Here is a 16,025-nt window from a genome sequence, read left to right as displayed (position 1 = left end):
CCAGTGCAGGGGACATGGGTTTGATCCCTGGTCCGGGAAGATCCCACATGCCGCGGAGCAACTAAGCCCGTGCGCCACAACTACTGAGCCTGCGCTCTAGAGCCTGTGCTCCACAACAAGAGAAGCCACCGCAATGAGAAGCCCGTGCCTCACCACGAAGAGTAGCCCCTGCTCGCCGCAACTAGAGAAAGTCCGTGTGTAGCAACAAAGACCCAACGCTGCCAAATAAATAAATAAGAAAAAATAATTAAAAAAAACAAAAACAAAAAGCAGAAAACCTCACAAAGAATTAGCAATAACCCTGGGTCTGCAAAATATATGTGAAAATCTAACCCACTCCCTGCACCCGCCCCCTACCCCAAGATCAATGTGTTAAGAGAGAAGTCAAACTCCCTGAGGGGCCAGGGAGTGGTTCTCAAGCTTTAGTCACCCCCTTCCCCCACTGGAGTACTAGTTCTATGTCAAGTCTCAGGACTCACCCCTAGAGAGCTGGACCGTGGAAGTCTGGGTCGTAACAGCTCCTGTGGACTCTGATCTGGACAGGGTCCAAAGGGCACATAGGGAGAAAGGCTTAGAAAGGAGAAGCACAACATCAGAGGGGCTGAGGCTAATCAGGGAAAGGGTCCTAGAGGCGAGGTTGTGGCTGATTCCGTCTGGGGAGGTGAAGGCTGTGGTGGCAACTTTTAGAGGAAGTGATGGTTAAAAATGCAGGGAGAAAGGCCCTCCGAGTGGGAAATGGCAAAGAAGCAGGAATTACACGCCATTCTCATGAAATGCATATATCTAGGCCTTTTATTCCTCCACCTATAAAGTGACCTAACAAAGGAAGAAAATTTCCGGTAGACAGGATTTATGCTAATAGATCTCTCTCTCCTTTCTTCCATGCTCACAGATAAGACCAAGAAAAGGTGAGCCCTGCTTGGTGTTATCCCGTTCTGTGACCTCCTTCTCCACAGCCCTAATGTGACCCCTCACAGTTGTTTTTGGTTTTTCTTTTTTTGTAATGCAAGTGCCTGACTTAAGCTTTGATTGCCGAGACATCCTCTTCAAAGAGGCATCCACTCCAATAAACACATTGCCAGCCACCGGACTCCCTCTCCTTTGTTTTAGAGTTTGGTTGATTTCAATAGCAGATCATTTGAGCCACTTGTTTTTTGTCTTTCTGCACTTTAAATTCCCGCTCTTCTGTTTTAAATTCACCAATAAAGAGTGAGCCCTCGAAACCCTAGGCCCCCACCTCCAACCCCAGTAAAGGCAGAACCCCAGGCCTGTGCGGTGTGCTCTCCCTCGCTACCCACGACCTCGCTGTGTGGCCCCAGGTATATGCTGTGTAATTTCCAGGTTCTGTAAGTAATAAACCTTTATTTTCTAAAAGTTTCTGGATGGTTATTGCTGAATGGCATCTTGCAGTCGTAACAGGAACCACAAGGGCCAGTCCAACCACAACAGTGGTTATTGATAGGCTGAGATCTGCACAAGACAAGCGCAAACCCCTTTTTGGGTCTTTCCATACACGCCCCATGCTCTCGATACCGGCGCAGGGCCTGGCTTTCCTTTTGCTCTCTAGTACCAGGACATGCACACACGCATACACACACGCACACATGCGCACACATACGCATACACGTGCACACATTCACATATACACACACAGTTATTCCGGGCATGTATGTCTACTCTGTGGGTTCCTTCATTTTCTCTGATTTTTGTTTGTTAAAGAGATTTTACTTGAAAAACTATGAGGAGAACAGCATTGTCCTGTGTTCCATCACGTAGGAAAATCTTGATCGGTTCCTGTGTTGCAAAAGGGAGATCAAGGATCTTGTTTTCCTCAAGATCTCATTGAAAGCTTCAAAGAACATGCCATGATCAAAGTGTTCTTTGTTTCATTTTAGTTTACAGGATGAAAATTTGGTTTTTGAGGAGTTTGCTCGCCAAAATCTGAAAGATGGAAGAGAAGTTAAGGAAGAGAAGACAGACCAGGAAGCGGCTGTGGATGAGTGAAGAGGCCGGCTCAGGACTCGGGAAATGGGGTCGTTAGCAGCATGGTAGCAGTGCCCCACAGTTAGCCCTTTAGTTATGCTAAATACCAAAGTGCGGGTCTTCTTCACAGAAATAAAGTTTGTCTCTTCTGTCCTGGTTGTGAGTCAGGCTGACTTGTTGGGGAAGCTGAGTGACGTCAACAGCACGCAAGCTGCAGCCTTGAGGGGCCCTGAGTCTGGGCAGGGGGGAGGGCAGCATCTAGAAAGGAGACCCATCAAGGCGAGAAGGCATCCTGAAATCAATGCACTCACTTGAAGGGGCCTGGTGTGTCCCGGGCTTTCTCCAGGACCCCTGGGGTAAGCTGTTTCCCTGGAAACTTGGAGGGGGAGCAGTGTGTCTAATGACCTGACCAATCCTAGCTCCAGGGCACCCAAAGAGCCTCCCAAGAGAAACAGGGCAGTGGACACATGTGGGTAAAAACACTCTTCATCTCTGATTTAACTTTTGGGTCCAAGTCCTGTTTGAGCTCTGGGCTGTTGGTTGTTTCCATTGAATGCAAACAATGAACTGCGAGTTGGCTGGTTTAAAGGGGAAAAAAAGGAAGGCATTGGAAGGACCTCAGAGTGGCTCAGAGAACTGACTTAAAGGAAGAATCTCCAGTTGCCACACCTGGGCTGGGTGGAAATCAGAGAAGGTTCGGGGTCCCAGCCCAGGAACTCAGGGTCCTGCCCTCTGGGGTGGCCATTCACCTGGTGGTGGCTCAGAACCAGACGCTCCTAGTCTCCGAGCCTCTGGTTCCCGTGTGCTGTTTCTGGGCAGGAGAATCTGGCCCAGCTTCGGTCAGGGGATCAGTGCCCTGGGGCCAACAATGGCAGAGCCCAGCCCCGGGAATGGGTTGTCCCAGAAGAGGGGGTTCACTGTGAATCAGACAGGCTTCTTGTTTAGACTGTCTTCATCGAGATTGGACATAGAAGGGGTTGGGGGAAAGGATGCTCACGTCCGGGAGTAAAGGAGGAGACGTAACGGAGGTGATGCCAGGGCCCTGTCCTTTGCAGAATCCCCTTCCTGGCCCATGGTACCCCGGCCTTGGGGCCTGCTAATGATGGCAGAGAGGCTGAATGGCTCTCTTGGTGGCCACGGAGGGGCTTGGGGGATGTGTAGGCTCTGGTCCATGTCTCAAGGGAATAGGATGAAAGGGGGTTGGAGAGTTCTGTACAGTTTAACCCGCTCACAGGAGGTACGAGGGTGAATGGGAGGGGGCATGTGTGGGCTGGACACTCGGGGTCAGGTCTCCAGGACAAACAGCAGTGGCGGAGGGCCAGACGCAGTGTGGGTTCCGTGCATATGAAGGCTCCCACATCTGGGTTTGTTCAGCAGGATTCCAGGCTGGTTTGTGTCCTGGGGACTGGGATTTAGACCGGAGGCTCCACTTGGGAACCTTGGACAGGATCCCATACACACAGTGCAAGGTCTGAACTCGAGTGTTGGATATGAGGCATTCTGATATTGACAGGGGTGAGGATTCATTTCTGGAGGAGGAAGACTGATAATAACAATACAGGCACGGGGCTTCCCTGGCTGTCTGGTGGTTAAGACTCTGCACTTCCAGCGCAGGGGGCACGGGTTCCATCCCTGGTCAGGGAACTGAGATCCCGCATGCTGCGTGATGCGGCCAAAAAAAAATTAAGAAAAAAATACAGGCGAAAAGCTGTGGGTTTGCAGGGTAAGACACGATTTCCCCATCGGCAGGCTTCCACTCCAGCCACACCCCTCTCTCAGGATACTCAGGGAGGGCGGCATGCTCCTCTGGGAATCTGAGCCCGTCTGCTGCCTTCCTACCCCACAAGCCCACAGGTTGGCTGTGGTTGGCTCCCGCCCGAGATGCCGGGCAAGCCAGGGACTTGGGAGTCTGCCTGGCAGGGCCCGGTGAGAGGATCAGCCAGTTGATTCCTGCATTGCTTGACCCCAGGATATCCTAAGTCAGGGTGGGCAGGAATAGGTCGGACCTTTGTGCGGGTGTGAGAGCCAGAGAGAAGAGCTGGAAGGCCAGTCCCTGGAGAGCAGAGGTCAGGACAGCCCTGGCCCTCCAGGTTATTCTGGTACCAAAACGCCTGACTTTCGCGTGCTGGCTAGTTTACGATCTGCAGCTGGCCGCCCCTACAAGGGCGTGCGGGTGTGAGCAGGAAGTGAGCAGCCGCTGCCCCGAATGGGACATGGAACCTCAGCTTGGCTGGGCCTGCGCACTAGAGGCGTTGTGTCTGCTCTGGCGTCGGAAGGCAGGATGTCCCGTGTGCAGGTTGGAGGTGCAGCCCAGGGTTTTCTAGGTAGGTGCAGTGGGAGAAACAGGGTGCAAAGGAGCTGAGGGTGCTGCATGGAGAAAGCGGCAGCTGAGAACTTGGGGCAAAGTTCTGCAACCTGCAACCAAAGGAGAAGTAGGGGTCCCTGCTATTTCCTGGGCACCTGCCTTGTGCTAGGCACTTCACCTGTTACATCTAATCATTCCAACCATGCTTCCCATTTGTTAGATGAGGAAACTGCAGTTCAGAGAGGTTATGTACCTTACCCAAGGTCACACAGCTAGTGAGAGTTGGAGTCAAGACTTAAACTCTGGTTTCCCTGAGTCTATAACAACCAGAACTTTGCTCACCATTTTTTTTTTTTTTTTTTGGTCTACACTGTGTGGCATGCGGGATCTTGGTTCCCTGAGTAGGGATTGAACCCGTGCCCCCTGCAGTGGAAGCTCGGAGTCCTAACCACTGGACCACCAGGGAATTTCCTTTGCTCACCTTTTGTTGCTGAATGTGTATATGAGAGTCTGGGGGGGGCACTGTCGGAGCATTTATGATTCAACAATGGCTGCCCTTAAGTTATTTTTTAAGTTGAAAATATTATTGAGATAATTATAGATTCACATGTAGCTGTAATCCACCCATCTTTTTCAGATTTCCCCCCTTTTCACTTGTATTCGTGTGTGTGTATTTAGTTCTCTACAATTTTATCGCGTGTAGATAACTTCTTTTTAGAGTGTCTGTTTTCCTATTCCTTTAACATTTTTCACTGCTTGCCTCCCAGTCTAATATCACAACCCTAAGGGTTTAGTTTACTTATGCTTGGGGGGTGGGCAGGGAGGGGGCGGAAGCTGGGTGCACTTGGAAATGTATGGGGGTGGTATTTGGTTGACACAGGTCCTGGGGGCAAGGGGAACTACATGTCGCACACAGTAAAACAATGTCCTGCTCCAGATGTCAATCATAACCGCAGTTCAGGATAAAATAAGATAATGCCCATGTTTTCAAGTGCATCCTTTATCTATTCTAACGTGAAGCGGTTCTTTTTGACAGGAGGTGCACTTCTACATTGACAGGTCGAGAAGAAAGATTAGGTTGGATATGAAGTGTGTTATTACTGCCACCTTGATATGCCCTTAAGGTGGGGTAAACTTGGGGAGCAGCATATTGTTAGAGATGATTCACAGCGTGACTCATTGCATAAGGAGGTACGGGTGAATGTGCTCTTACAGGCGTGCCACCTTGGGGGTGGTCTCCAAGGGAACAGTACTCTGCAGCCACCAGAGAACACAAAGGCTTCTTTGCTCATCAGAGAAAATATGGCAGTTGTGTTCCTCTGATTTAAGAACATAATATACTTCTTACTAAGCTTAATACTCTTTTTAAAAATATACTTTTTATTTTCAAATAGTTTCAGATTTACAGAAAAGTTGCAAAGAAAGTACAGTGAGTTCCCCCATACCCAGTTTCCTCTAAATTATTAACATCTTACATTAGGATGGTGTATTTGCCAATCTGAATGAATCAATATTTACATATTATTATTAAACTAAAGCCCATTCTTTATTCAGATTTCCTTAGTTTTTACCTAATGTCCTTTTTCTGTTCCAAGATCCCACATGACATTTAGTCATCACATTCCCTTAGGCTCCTCTTGGCTGTGACAATTTCTGGTACTTTTTCATAATTGCAAATAGACTCCTATTCAGCCACAATCTCTGCCTCCCAACTCTCCCTTGCGTTCACGTTCATGCCCCTGGCTTTTCGCCTCTAAAATGATGGATTCTGGAACCTTGGTATCCCCTGAGCATCTAACGGGCATAGGCAACAGCACACCCTGGCGTCTCAAGCTCAGTTTGCTCCAAACCAAGTTCATCTTCTCCTCTAGGCCTACTGTGCTCAGTGGGGCGTTCTTCCCTGGAAAGCCCCGTATCTGGGAGGCATTCCGACTTGCCCCACTCCCTAATCTCCTGCCAGGGAGAACCTGGTCCCTATTCTTCCCTCTACTACGTCTTCTGTCTGTCACCTCCTCTCTCCACCTCCACAACTACCTCCTCGGTTCTGGCCCAAATCGGCATTGCCTGGATTGGTAAGTCACTTTATTTTATTTTTTTAAATATTTATTTATTTAGGCTGCACCAGGTCTTAGTTGCGGCACATGGGATCTTTAGTTGTGGCATGCAGACTCTTAGTTGAGGCATGAGAACTCTTGCGGCATGCATGCGGGATCTAGTTCCCCGACCAGGGATAGAACCCTCCTCTGCTTTGCAAAAACCCTTCAGTGGCTCTGGTGCCCAGAGGATAACGTCCTTGCTCCTGAGTCAAACAGAGGCTGCTTTGAGGCCTGGTGCAGCTCACCTTCCAGACTCCCCACCACCTGACCAGTGGCTCAGCAGCAAATGCAAATCCCCATCATCCTCCCAACTCGCCTAGTAGTCTCCTGCCTTTTTGTATTTTCCTGGAAAATTCCCTCCATCCCCTCGCCTTTCAGTTCAAATCTCCAAACCAGGCTGGGGTAATCCGTCCTCTGGAGAGGCTCCCCTGACACCTCTGGCAGAGTTATAACTTTTTCTCCTGCTGTACCGTCCCTCCCCCCATAACACCCTTAGATTTTTACACTTATGTATCACACTACATTGTAATTAATTGATACAAAAATCACCAATCTCCATGGAGATGCAGGACACCCTCCCCTCTGTGCCCTTATTAGCCAGCTCCTTGCTGTCATAACAAGGTACCACAGACCTGGGGGCCTAAACAACAGAAATTTATTTTCTCACAATTCTGGAGACCAGAAGTCTGAGATCAAGGTGTCGGCAGGGTCAGATTCTTCTGAGGCCTCTATCCTTTTCTCGCAGATGACTTCTCTGTGTGTCTTCACATGGTCTTCCCTTGGAGCCTGTCTGCGTCCAAATGTCTTCTTATTGATGTAAGGACACCAGTTGTATTGGATTAGGGCCCATCCTAATGGTCTCATTTTAACTTGATTACCTCCTTAAAATTACCTCATTTTAACTTGATTACCTCCTTAACTTGATTACCTACCTGTCTCCAAATACGGCCACATTCTTAGGTACTAGAGGATTAGGACTTCAACGTATGAATGTTGGGAGGGGGGACACAAGTCAGCCCATAACAAGACCCTTCTCTCCTCTTTCTTCCTCTGAGCTCCTTCGAGCCTCAGCTTCCTGGGAGGCCTAACCCTGAAGGGTCAAGGACTTGGGAATCACGTAGTCCAAGTTCAAATTCTGCCTCTCATGAATTCCTTGGGAGACGTATCTGAACCTCAGGTCTTCATCTCTAGAATGAGACCATCAAGCTTGCTCTGGGGGACATGTGTGTGGACTAGAGTCGCTGGTCAAGTGTCTGGGGTGTGGCCGGTGGGCAGTATACAGGAGCCGTCACTGTCCTGCATTGCGGAACTTTCTGCGATGATGGAAATCTTCTATATTTGTGCTGTCCCGTGTGGTAGCTGCTAAACCACATGCAGCTGAAATGTGGCTAGTGTGACCAAGGAACTGAAAATTTAATTTTAATTAATTGAACTTGAAATCGAAGTAGCCACATGTGGCTAGTGGCTACAGCACTGGGCTGCACAGCTGGGTTCACCAGGGGTCTCCAGCGTGTCCCAGAGTGTTCCTGCATTAGGCCCTGATATACTCTGTCCTGGCAGTGTATCCATTCCCCTGGCCATGTCCCCACACCAGATGCTCCTCTGTGGCCCCTGGGGGGGGGGGGGTGTCTCACTTATTTTGCCTCTGGAAAGCATTGCCCAGTGCAGTGGGGGCCAGAGTGTGCTGACCCGCAGGCAGGACAGGAGCCACTGTGTCTCTAGGAGCAGCCCTTTGAAAGGGCAAGGGGAAAATTGTGCAGCCCCTTAGTACCTCAGAATGTGGCTGTATCTGGAGATAGGGTCTTTAAAGAGGATTTGCCCTTCTCAGGTGGCACCAAACCCTTCTCCACCTGGAGGTCCCATAGGGCAGCAAAAACTCACCTCCAATTTCACTCCCTCTCCTCCAGCTGTCTTAGCTGGGAAGGAGGGGCTTATCCCAAATTGCCTCTGCCTCTCCTCCAGCTACCCTCCGAAGTCCACTTCTCTGTCTCCCCAGCCCCTCCCAGTAATCCAGGGCAGCCACCTGCCCCGATTGCTTCAAAGCCTGGATCACAGTCCTCAGCTTTGTCAGTTAGCCCCGCCCAGGGTCGAGATGGCTCAAGGGCTTCCTGTTGCCTTCAGGACTCAGCCTAAAAGACCAACCCCCTTATCAGGTTTACAAAGGCCCAGTCTGACCTGCCCGCCCCCAGGCTCATCTCTTCAAGTATTTTCCTTCCTTTAGGCTACAGTTTCCCTTTTTTCCAGAGATGTGTGCTTTCTTGCCTCCAGGTCTTTGCACAATCTCATCTCTTGGCCTGGAACAGGGGTCCCCGGTTAGGGATAACTCCTGCTCACATTTTCCGTCTCACTTTATCTTTTTCTCCAGGAAGCCTTCTCGGATGGAACTGTGTATCCCTGTTCCGGCATCCCACAGGCCTGTCCAAGTACTTTCTTTCCTGCATTCATGCATGCATTCACCCACTCCTCGAACTGTTCGTCGTGCAACTAACTACTAAATGCCAGACGCTGCTTTAGATGCTGGAGACACGATGCAGGGCAAGAAAGACAGTCCCGAGCCGCCTGGAGGTCACTTACATTCTTGAAGGGGAACATTAAAGATGAAAAAGAGTGAACACAAAAATAAAAAACCCCATACAAATTGTGTCCCAGGAAGAAAAGAAACAGTTGCTAAAACCTGTGGTTCTGACACCACCGGTGGGGGCGAAGAGACGCCCGGCAGGGGCGCCACCTCCGGCTGCGCGCGCGGCCGGCAGGGGGCGCGGAGGGGCGGAGCTGGAGACAGCGGTCCAGGCCCCGCCCCTCCGGGCCCCGCCCCCCAGCCCGGCTCGGCCCCGGCCCCGGCCCCGCCCCCGCCCGCTGTGCGCGCGCTGGCCCGGCAGCATGGCGGCGGCGGCGGGTGCCCCTCAGCCGGGTCCGCCGCAGCCGCCTCCGCCGCCGCCGCCTGAGGAGTCGTCCGACAGCGAGCCCGAGGCGGAGCCCGGCTCCCCGCAGAAGCTCATCCGCAAGGTGTCCACGTCGGGCCAGATCCGCCAGAAGGTGAGCCCGCGGCGGCGGCCCGGGCGCGCGCCCCTCACGCCGCGGCAGCCCCGTGAGGCCCGCAGTTCGGCCCGAGCAGCCGCCCAGGCCCGGCCCGGCCCGGCCTAGGGTCCCGCCGGGCGCCGCTGCTCGGACGGAGCGCGCTCCGCGGGGTAACGGACCAGGCGCCCGGGGCTGAGCGCGCCTCCCGGCGGGGCGGCGCGGGGACCCCCGGGCCGGGGAGCAGGTGGGCGGCGCGCGGGGCCGGGCCGGCAGGGCGCTTGGCGGGGCGGGCCGCGAGGAAGCCCCGTGCCGCGAGGACCGGGAGGGACAGGCCTGCAGGCTGGGGGGCGAGCGCACCAGAAATGGGGACTCCTGGCTGCGTCCGGCCGGCGAGCGCTCCCCGACCCGGGTTCTGCACATTTCTGAGGACGGATCGGGCTGTTTCTCGCTGGGTGCTCTGCACTCACCTGTGGCCCCTGAGAAATCCGATTGGACCCAGGTGTGGGGCTCTTCCTTCCCCTCGCGTGGATTTTCGTGCGGGAAAGGGCAGGTCCCGTGACCGTCTCTCTCTCCCTCCTCGGGAAAGCGGGGAGAGGGGGGCTGTCCCTGGCTGCTCACCCGCTTGGCATCTCACTCTCGGTGGAGAACTCCAGACGCGAAGTATTAGCTGCAGAAAGACGCATTTCCTTTCTGCAGGAGTAAAGTTGCACCCTTTGTTTTCCCATTGCGGTTTCTGTTGCAAACTGCTTTTGGGTTTTGCTGCAGGTGAGCCCTCTGTGTTAGCACACGGCTTCCTCAGGCAGGTGGTTGGACAGGTGGCTGAGGGCAGACTGGGTCTGTGGGCAGCCTGGGCAGATCCAGCTGGCACAGACGATCTCATCCCGCTGCAGTGCGCTTTTCCTCCAGGGCCCGTGAGTTCAGCTGGTACTTTTACCGTGGGAGCCGTTTCTTAATCTTATGTCAGCCTCTGATACCTGGGATGGGGCAACCTTTTGTCCCAATGTTACAAACAGTTTTACTGTGAAGTGCTCCAGTTATTCAGCACATAGGTATTGAACACCTCCTGTGTTCCAGGTATAACAGTAATAGTAGTAATTATAATGCTAGCAATTCTCCAGTGCTTACTGTGTGCCAGGCACTTTTCTTGGGCTAAGTTTACGGCACTTTCCATGGGTTAACTCATTAGCACTGGTGATAACCCACCAGTGGGTGTTGTTGGTGGGTGTTGTCTGTCATTCCCTTCTTACGGAATTGGAGGTGGAGAGGGTAAGTGTCTTGCCCAGGGTGTCACTGGTAGTAGCTTGGATCTGGATCTGAGCTATGGTCAGGATCCCAAGATGGAAGGCAGTTTCTCCATTTCGGGGTTCCCAGCCTGTAGGAGGTGGACATCTGTCCATGTGACAGTATGATGTAGTAAGTGCTGTGGAAGCTTAGAGGACTGAGACTCCAGCTACCCTGGGAGGCAGGATCTTGCGGGAAAGAGTTTGTCAGGCTAAGTAAGGAAAGAGGGACTTTCCACCTAGTTGAATGTTGTATCTACAGGTTTAGGCACACCTGGGAATGGTCAGAAGGTGAGTGGGTCAGATTGAGAGGAATGAGGAAGAGGCTGGAAAGGTAGATCAGGCTGGATTTTGAAAGGATAGCCCTGGAGTTGAGTTTGTGGCCTTGGGCAAGAGGGAGCCACTAAGGATTATTCAGAGCCTGAGAGTGATGGGTCAGAGGTGCCTTTAGAAAGATCTCCAAGTAGCCCTAAATGGTACTGATAGGAGTTGTTCTCACCTGTTGCTTGGTCCTCAAGCATGGTGTGTGCCCAGTATAGGGTGGATCATGTGATTTACAACTGTTATTAAGATTTGATCTCTCAGAGATTCCACTGTTTGTCCAGAATTCTGTTCTTAAGGAGTCTTTTTTTCCCCTCTTAAAACAATAGCTGTTACACCAGCTGTTCTGGCTGAGGAGTGATGGGTAGAGTGTTAAAAATACACCCCGAGGACTTGAGTTTCTGAATACAGTCACATCTGCTGTACAAATAGCTTAAGGTTGAGTTTTCTTTTGGGTTGTTAGAGATTGGTGGAATGTGAGGTTTACTGTGTGTGTGGTAGCTCCCAACCTCCCTTCCCCACTCCCCCTTTTAAAGCAGATAAGCCATTCAGAAAATTCCTCTGGTATATGTGGTGCACAGGGGAAATATCCAGAATGGTATGGGGTATCATTCTGAGTCCAAAAAGGAACGACCCACTTTAAGTATTCAAAACAGAGGGAGTTCAATGGGGAGTGGTCGCACAGGTGCTGAAGAATTGAGAATGCAAACAGTGGGCAGTGAGGTAACCCTGCGATGAGGCAGCAAACAGGAAGCTGGAAGACAAGCCGGGAGGCAGCATATCAGGAACAACTACGACTCACCAGAGGCTGGAACCACCATGGGTCATCTGGCGTGGGCTGGAGGCTTGGAAGGACACAGCTGCTCCTGGAGACTCACCCCATGCCCCCTCCTGCCTGGGAAACCCAGCCTGCAGGGATCAGCAATTTGGAGTAGAGCAGAAGAGTGAGGAATGGAACTGAGGACAAGCTGGCCCAGGACCAGAGCTGTATGTATGTCAAGTTTTTGAAACATTAGTCCAGTGCAAGCTAGAGCTGTCTTAATGGAAAAAGAAAAGGAAGTATCTTATGACAGTGCTTCTCGAATTTTCATGTGCAGACACGTCCCCTCGGGATCTTGTTAAAATGCAGATTCTGGTTGAGTAGGTCTGGAGTGGGGCTAGAGGTTCTGCATTTATCACCTCTCAGGAGATGCTGCTGCTGCTGGTCATGGACCAGACTTTGAGGAACAAGGCCATAAGGACATGTGTAAAGAGAAGCCTTACCAAACGCCAAAAAAAATCTTTATTCGTGAGGTTCTTTTAAAACTTTTTCCCAAGTCTTTGATGGGGAAAGTCTCTGAAAATTTGATGTGTATAGATTTTAGATGGTTGTTTATTAGTTTAGAATTTCATGTACATCTGATATTTTCATATGTTCCAACTGTCCCCAGCAAACACATTACTTCATTTCATTTCCTTACCATAGTACACAGTAGTGATTTTTTTTTTTTTTTTTTTTTTTTTTGCGGTAAGCGGGCCTCTCGCTGTTGTGGCCTCTCCCGTTGCGGAGCACAGGCTCCGGACGCACAGGCTCAGCGGCCACGGCTCACGGGCCTAGCCGCTCCGCGGCATGTGGGATCTTCCCAGACTGGGGCACGAACCCTTGTCCCCTGCATCGGCAGGTGGACTCTCAACCACTGCGCCACCAGGGAAGCCCCACAGTAGTGATTTTATAGGACCACGTAGCTAGTGTGGAAAAAAGAAAATGGAACTAATACACTGGTAAATTAGCTTATGAACACATTATAAGGTATTTTGAAATCTGAGTAGAGAACAGTGTGATTCTGTGAAGCCTTATCAGTTAAGATGGAGCTTAATTTATTTAAAAATTTTTAAGAAGTTAACATTTTTGGCTTTGTGCATTAAAGTGCTTATATTCTTAATTTCAAATTTAAACAAAGTATTTTTTCCATTGTGAAATGAAGACTAGTAGAAATTAAGTAAAATGTTCAAGTTGTAAAATACTTAAAAAACAGCTTTACTAAGATAAAATTCACATACCGTACAGCTCACTCATTTAAAGTGTACAGTTCAGTGTTTTTTAGTATATTTACGGTTGTGTAATCATTACCACAGTCAGTTTTAGAACATTTTCATCACCCCAAAAAGAAACCCATGGGACTTCCCTGGTGGCACAGTGGTTAAGAATCCGCTTGCCAATACAGGGGACACGGGTTTGATCCCTGGTCCAGGAAGATCCCACATGCCGCAGAGCAACTAAGCCCGTGTGCCACAACTACTGAGCCTGCGCTCTAGAGCCCTCGAGCCACAACTACTGAGCCCACATGCCACAACTACTGAAGCCCGCGCACCTAGAGCCCATGCTCCGAAACAGGAGAAGCCATTGCAAGGAGAAGCCTGTGCACCACAACTAGAGAAAGCCCACGTGCAGCAATGAAGACCCAACGCAACCAAAAAAGATAGAAACCCATAACCATTAGCATTTACTCCCCGTTTTTTCCCAACTCTCTCAACCCTAGGCAACTGCTAGTCTGCTTTCTATTTTGTGGATTTGCTGATTCTGGACATCTCACATAAATATAATATGTAGTATGTACCTTTTGTGTCTGGTTTCTTTCACTTAGTAAAATGTGTTCAAAATTCATCCATGTTGTAGCCTGTGCCAGTACTTCTTTTCGTTTTACTGCTGAGTAATATACCGTTGTATGGATTTACTACGTTTTATTTACATTCATGTGTTGCTGGGCATTTGGGTTATTTTCACTTTTTGGCTATTCTGGATAATGCTGCTGTGAACATTTATGTACATATTTCTGTGTGTACATATGTTTCATTTCTGGTGGATATGTACCTAGGAGTAGGTTTGCTGGGTCACATGGTAACTCTATGCTTAGTCTTTGAGAAACTGCCATACTGTTTTCCAAAGTGACTGCACTATTTTACATTTCCACCAGTAAGGTATGAGGGTTCCAGTTTCTCCATGTCCTCAGTTGTTTTATCTTTTTGATTATAGCTATCCTAATGGGTGTGAAGTGGTATTAAAGTTTTTGTTTTTTGTTTTTTTAAATATTTATTTATTTTTTGACTGTGTCGGGTCTTAGTTGCAGTATGTGGGATCTTTCGTTGTGGCACGTGGTCCTCTCTCTAGTTGTGGCTCGCGGGCTTAGTTGCCCCGAGGCATGTGGGATCTTAGTTCCCTGACCAGGGATGGAAGTGGCATCCCTTGCATTGCAAGATGGATTCTTAACCACTGGACCACCAGAGAAGTCCCTAAAAGGTTTTTTTAAAGCTAGTATGTAGCAGTATTTAAGAGTCTAAACTTTGATGTCACGAACAAGTCTCCAAACCTCTTAAGACTTGGTTTCCTTATCTGTAAATAGGGAAAATACTAGTTCTTGGGTAACGAGTGGTGACAGTAAACGTTAGGTGTGTGTTCCTGAGCCTCAGTTTCTATCTCTGCGAAATATAAATGATAATAATAGTTCTCAGATCTGTAAAATAAAAATGATGATGATAACTCATAGAATCAAGTGGAGTAGTCTTTGTGCAATGCTTATTTAGCGTCGAGCCTGGCTTATTATGAGCATTCAATAAATGGTTGCTTTTATGATTATTTCTGTCTTTCTGATTGTTCACTTTTTATATCTTGACCAGTAGCCATCCCCCTGAATCCCTCCACCCGCAGCTCAAGCTGATCTGGGTGAGTCTCCATCTCTAGCAGCCAGAATAGCAAATAAAAACAAATCTGGCAGACAATTAACAGTGAGTATCTTTTAAAAAAATTGTTAATTTATTGAATACTAGTGGGAATAGCATGGGCTAGGTGTTATTTTCTTTATTTCACAGATTCAGTTTAACTCAGCAAATAGTGGAGACCTTAAAATTGTTCTGTGTGCTGGCACTTGGGGGGCCTTCCTGAGCAACAAAGAACACCCCTAGAGCTAGTAGTCTGAAGAAGGCGTTAATAGAATAACCACATAGGTACTGTAGGGTTCTTTTGGTGATGAAAGGACTCTAAATCTAATGTCTGGTGTCTTTGTAAAAGAAAGAGGAGGAAGATTTGGACACAGAGGAACACACAGAGAAAAAAGCCATATGAGAACAGAGCCAGCGATTTAGACCTGTGCTGTCACAAACCAAGGACCAGGTGGGGCCACTAGAAGAGGTACTAGAATCTCCCCTGGATCCTTTAGAGGGAGCGTGGCCCTGCTGACACCTTGATTTTGGACTTCTAGCTTCCTGGATTGTAGGACACCAAATTTCTGTTGTTTAAGCCTCCCAGTCTGTGGCCTTGGTTATAGGGCAGCCACAGGAAACTAATGTAGGGCATATACTGACTCTGGAGGGGATGCCGAGGGGCTGAGCTCTGTGAAGCAGTCAGAAATGCCTGTGGGACCTGAGGTACTGGGATCTGCCAAAGGGCAGCAATCCTTGGTGAGCTCCCTCAATTTGTTTTAGGATCCCAAAAAGCCACTTCCAAGGAATGAGGAGGATTAGAAGTAGGACTTCCAAAGGCCTGCAGTCATGCTTCATAGCATGTCAGTTCTCTGAAATTAAGGTAATCCCAGAGTGCTGTTGTTTTTAGGTGCTTAACAGAAGCAACTTCAGTCCTCTGTAGAGGGAGATGACATCATCCAGTCGTCCAGTTATTTTCACAAGCCATGTTGTAAATTCATTGTTTTGTGTTCAATGAAGAACAGACACACGGGGAGGCAAGGCCATGTGAGTTAAAACCAATGGAAACGGCAGACTATAAAGACAGATAAACAGGGGCTCTAGACATCAGACACAGATATTGAAACAGCTATGCTTATTATGTTTAAGGAGATAAAAGACCAGACTGAGAATTCTGGCAGAGAACTAGAAACTAATAAAGAACCAAATGAAAATTCTAAAACTGGCAAATGTAATAATCAAAGTTAAGTTCTCAAAGGAAGGGTAGAATAGACACGGCTGAAGAAAGAATTCAGTGGCCCAGAAGACAGCTCAAAAGAAAATTACCCATAAGGAAGCCTGGAGACA

At 49.2% G+C, this 16,025-nt stretch overlaps 2 protein-coding genes across 14 annotated transcripts in view; both read left to right on the top strand.

Moving 5' to 3' along the window:
- SAG (S-antigen visual arrestin) overlaps window positions 1-2,255 on the top strand; it is a 36,948-nt gene extending 34,693 nt beyond the window's left edge. Inside the window, exons 14-15 of the mRNA XM_027118121.1 lie at window positions 893-908; window positions 1,896-2,255. Coding sequence (XP_026973922.1) covers window positions 893-908; window positions 1,896-2,004 — 125 coding nt within the window. The 3' untranslated portion in view covers window positions 2,005-2,255. The remainder of the gene's footprint in view (window positions 1-892; window positions 909-1,895) is intronic.
- A 7,002-nt stretch (window positions 2,256-9,257) lies between these two features.
- Window positions 9,258-16,025, top strand: part of DGKD (diacylglycerol kinase delta) — a 111,790-nt gene continuing 105,022 nt past the window's right edge. For all 13 annotated transcript variants that reach the window (XR_003435149.1, XM_027118078.1, XM_027118013.1 and 10 more), the window contains exon 1: window positions 9,258-9,420. Coding sequence is in view for 12 of the 13 variants with exons in the window: in XM_027118078.1 (XP_026973879.1) it covers window positions 9,265-9,420 (156 nt within the window). In the remaining variant the exon portion in view is untranslated. The remainder of the gene's footprint in view (window positions 9,421-16,025) is intronic.

The sequence above is a fragment of the Aethalodelphis obliquidens genome, unplaced genomic scaffold (assembly GCF_003676395.1).
Source record: "Aethalodelphis obliquidens isolate GAN/ISIS:26980383/991018 unplaced genomic scaffold, ASM367639v1 scaffold2, whole genome shotgun sequence".
In the NCBI taxonomy this organism is placed as follows: domain Eukaryota; kingdom Metazoa; phylum Chordata; class Mammalia; order Artiodactyla; family Delphinidae; genus Aethalodelphis; species Aethalodelphis obliquidens.
This window is presented reverse-complemented; position numbering and strand designations above follow the sequence as displayed.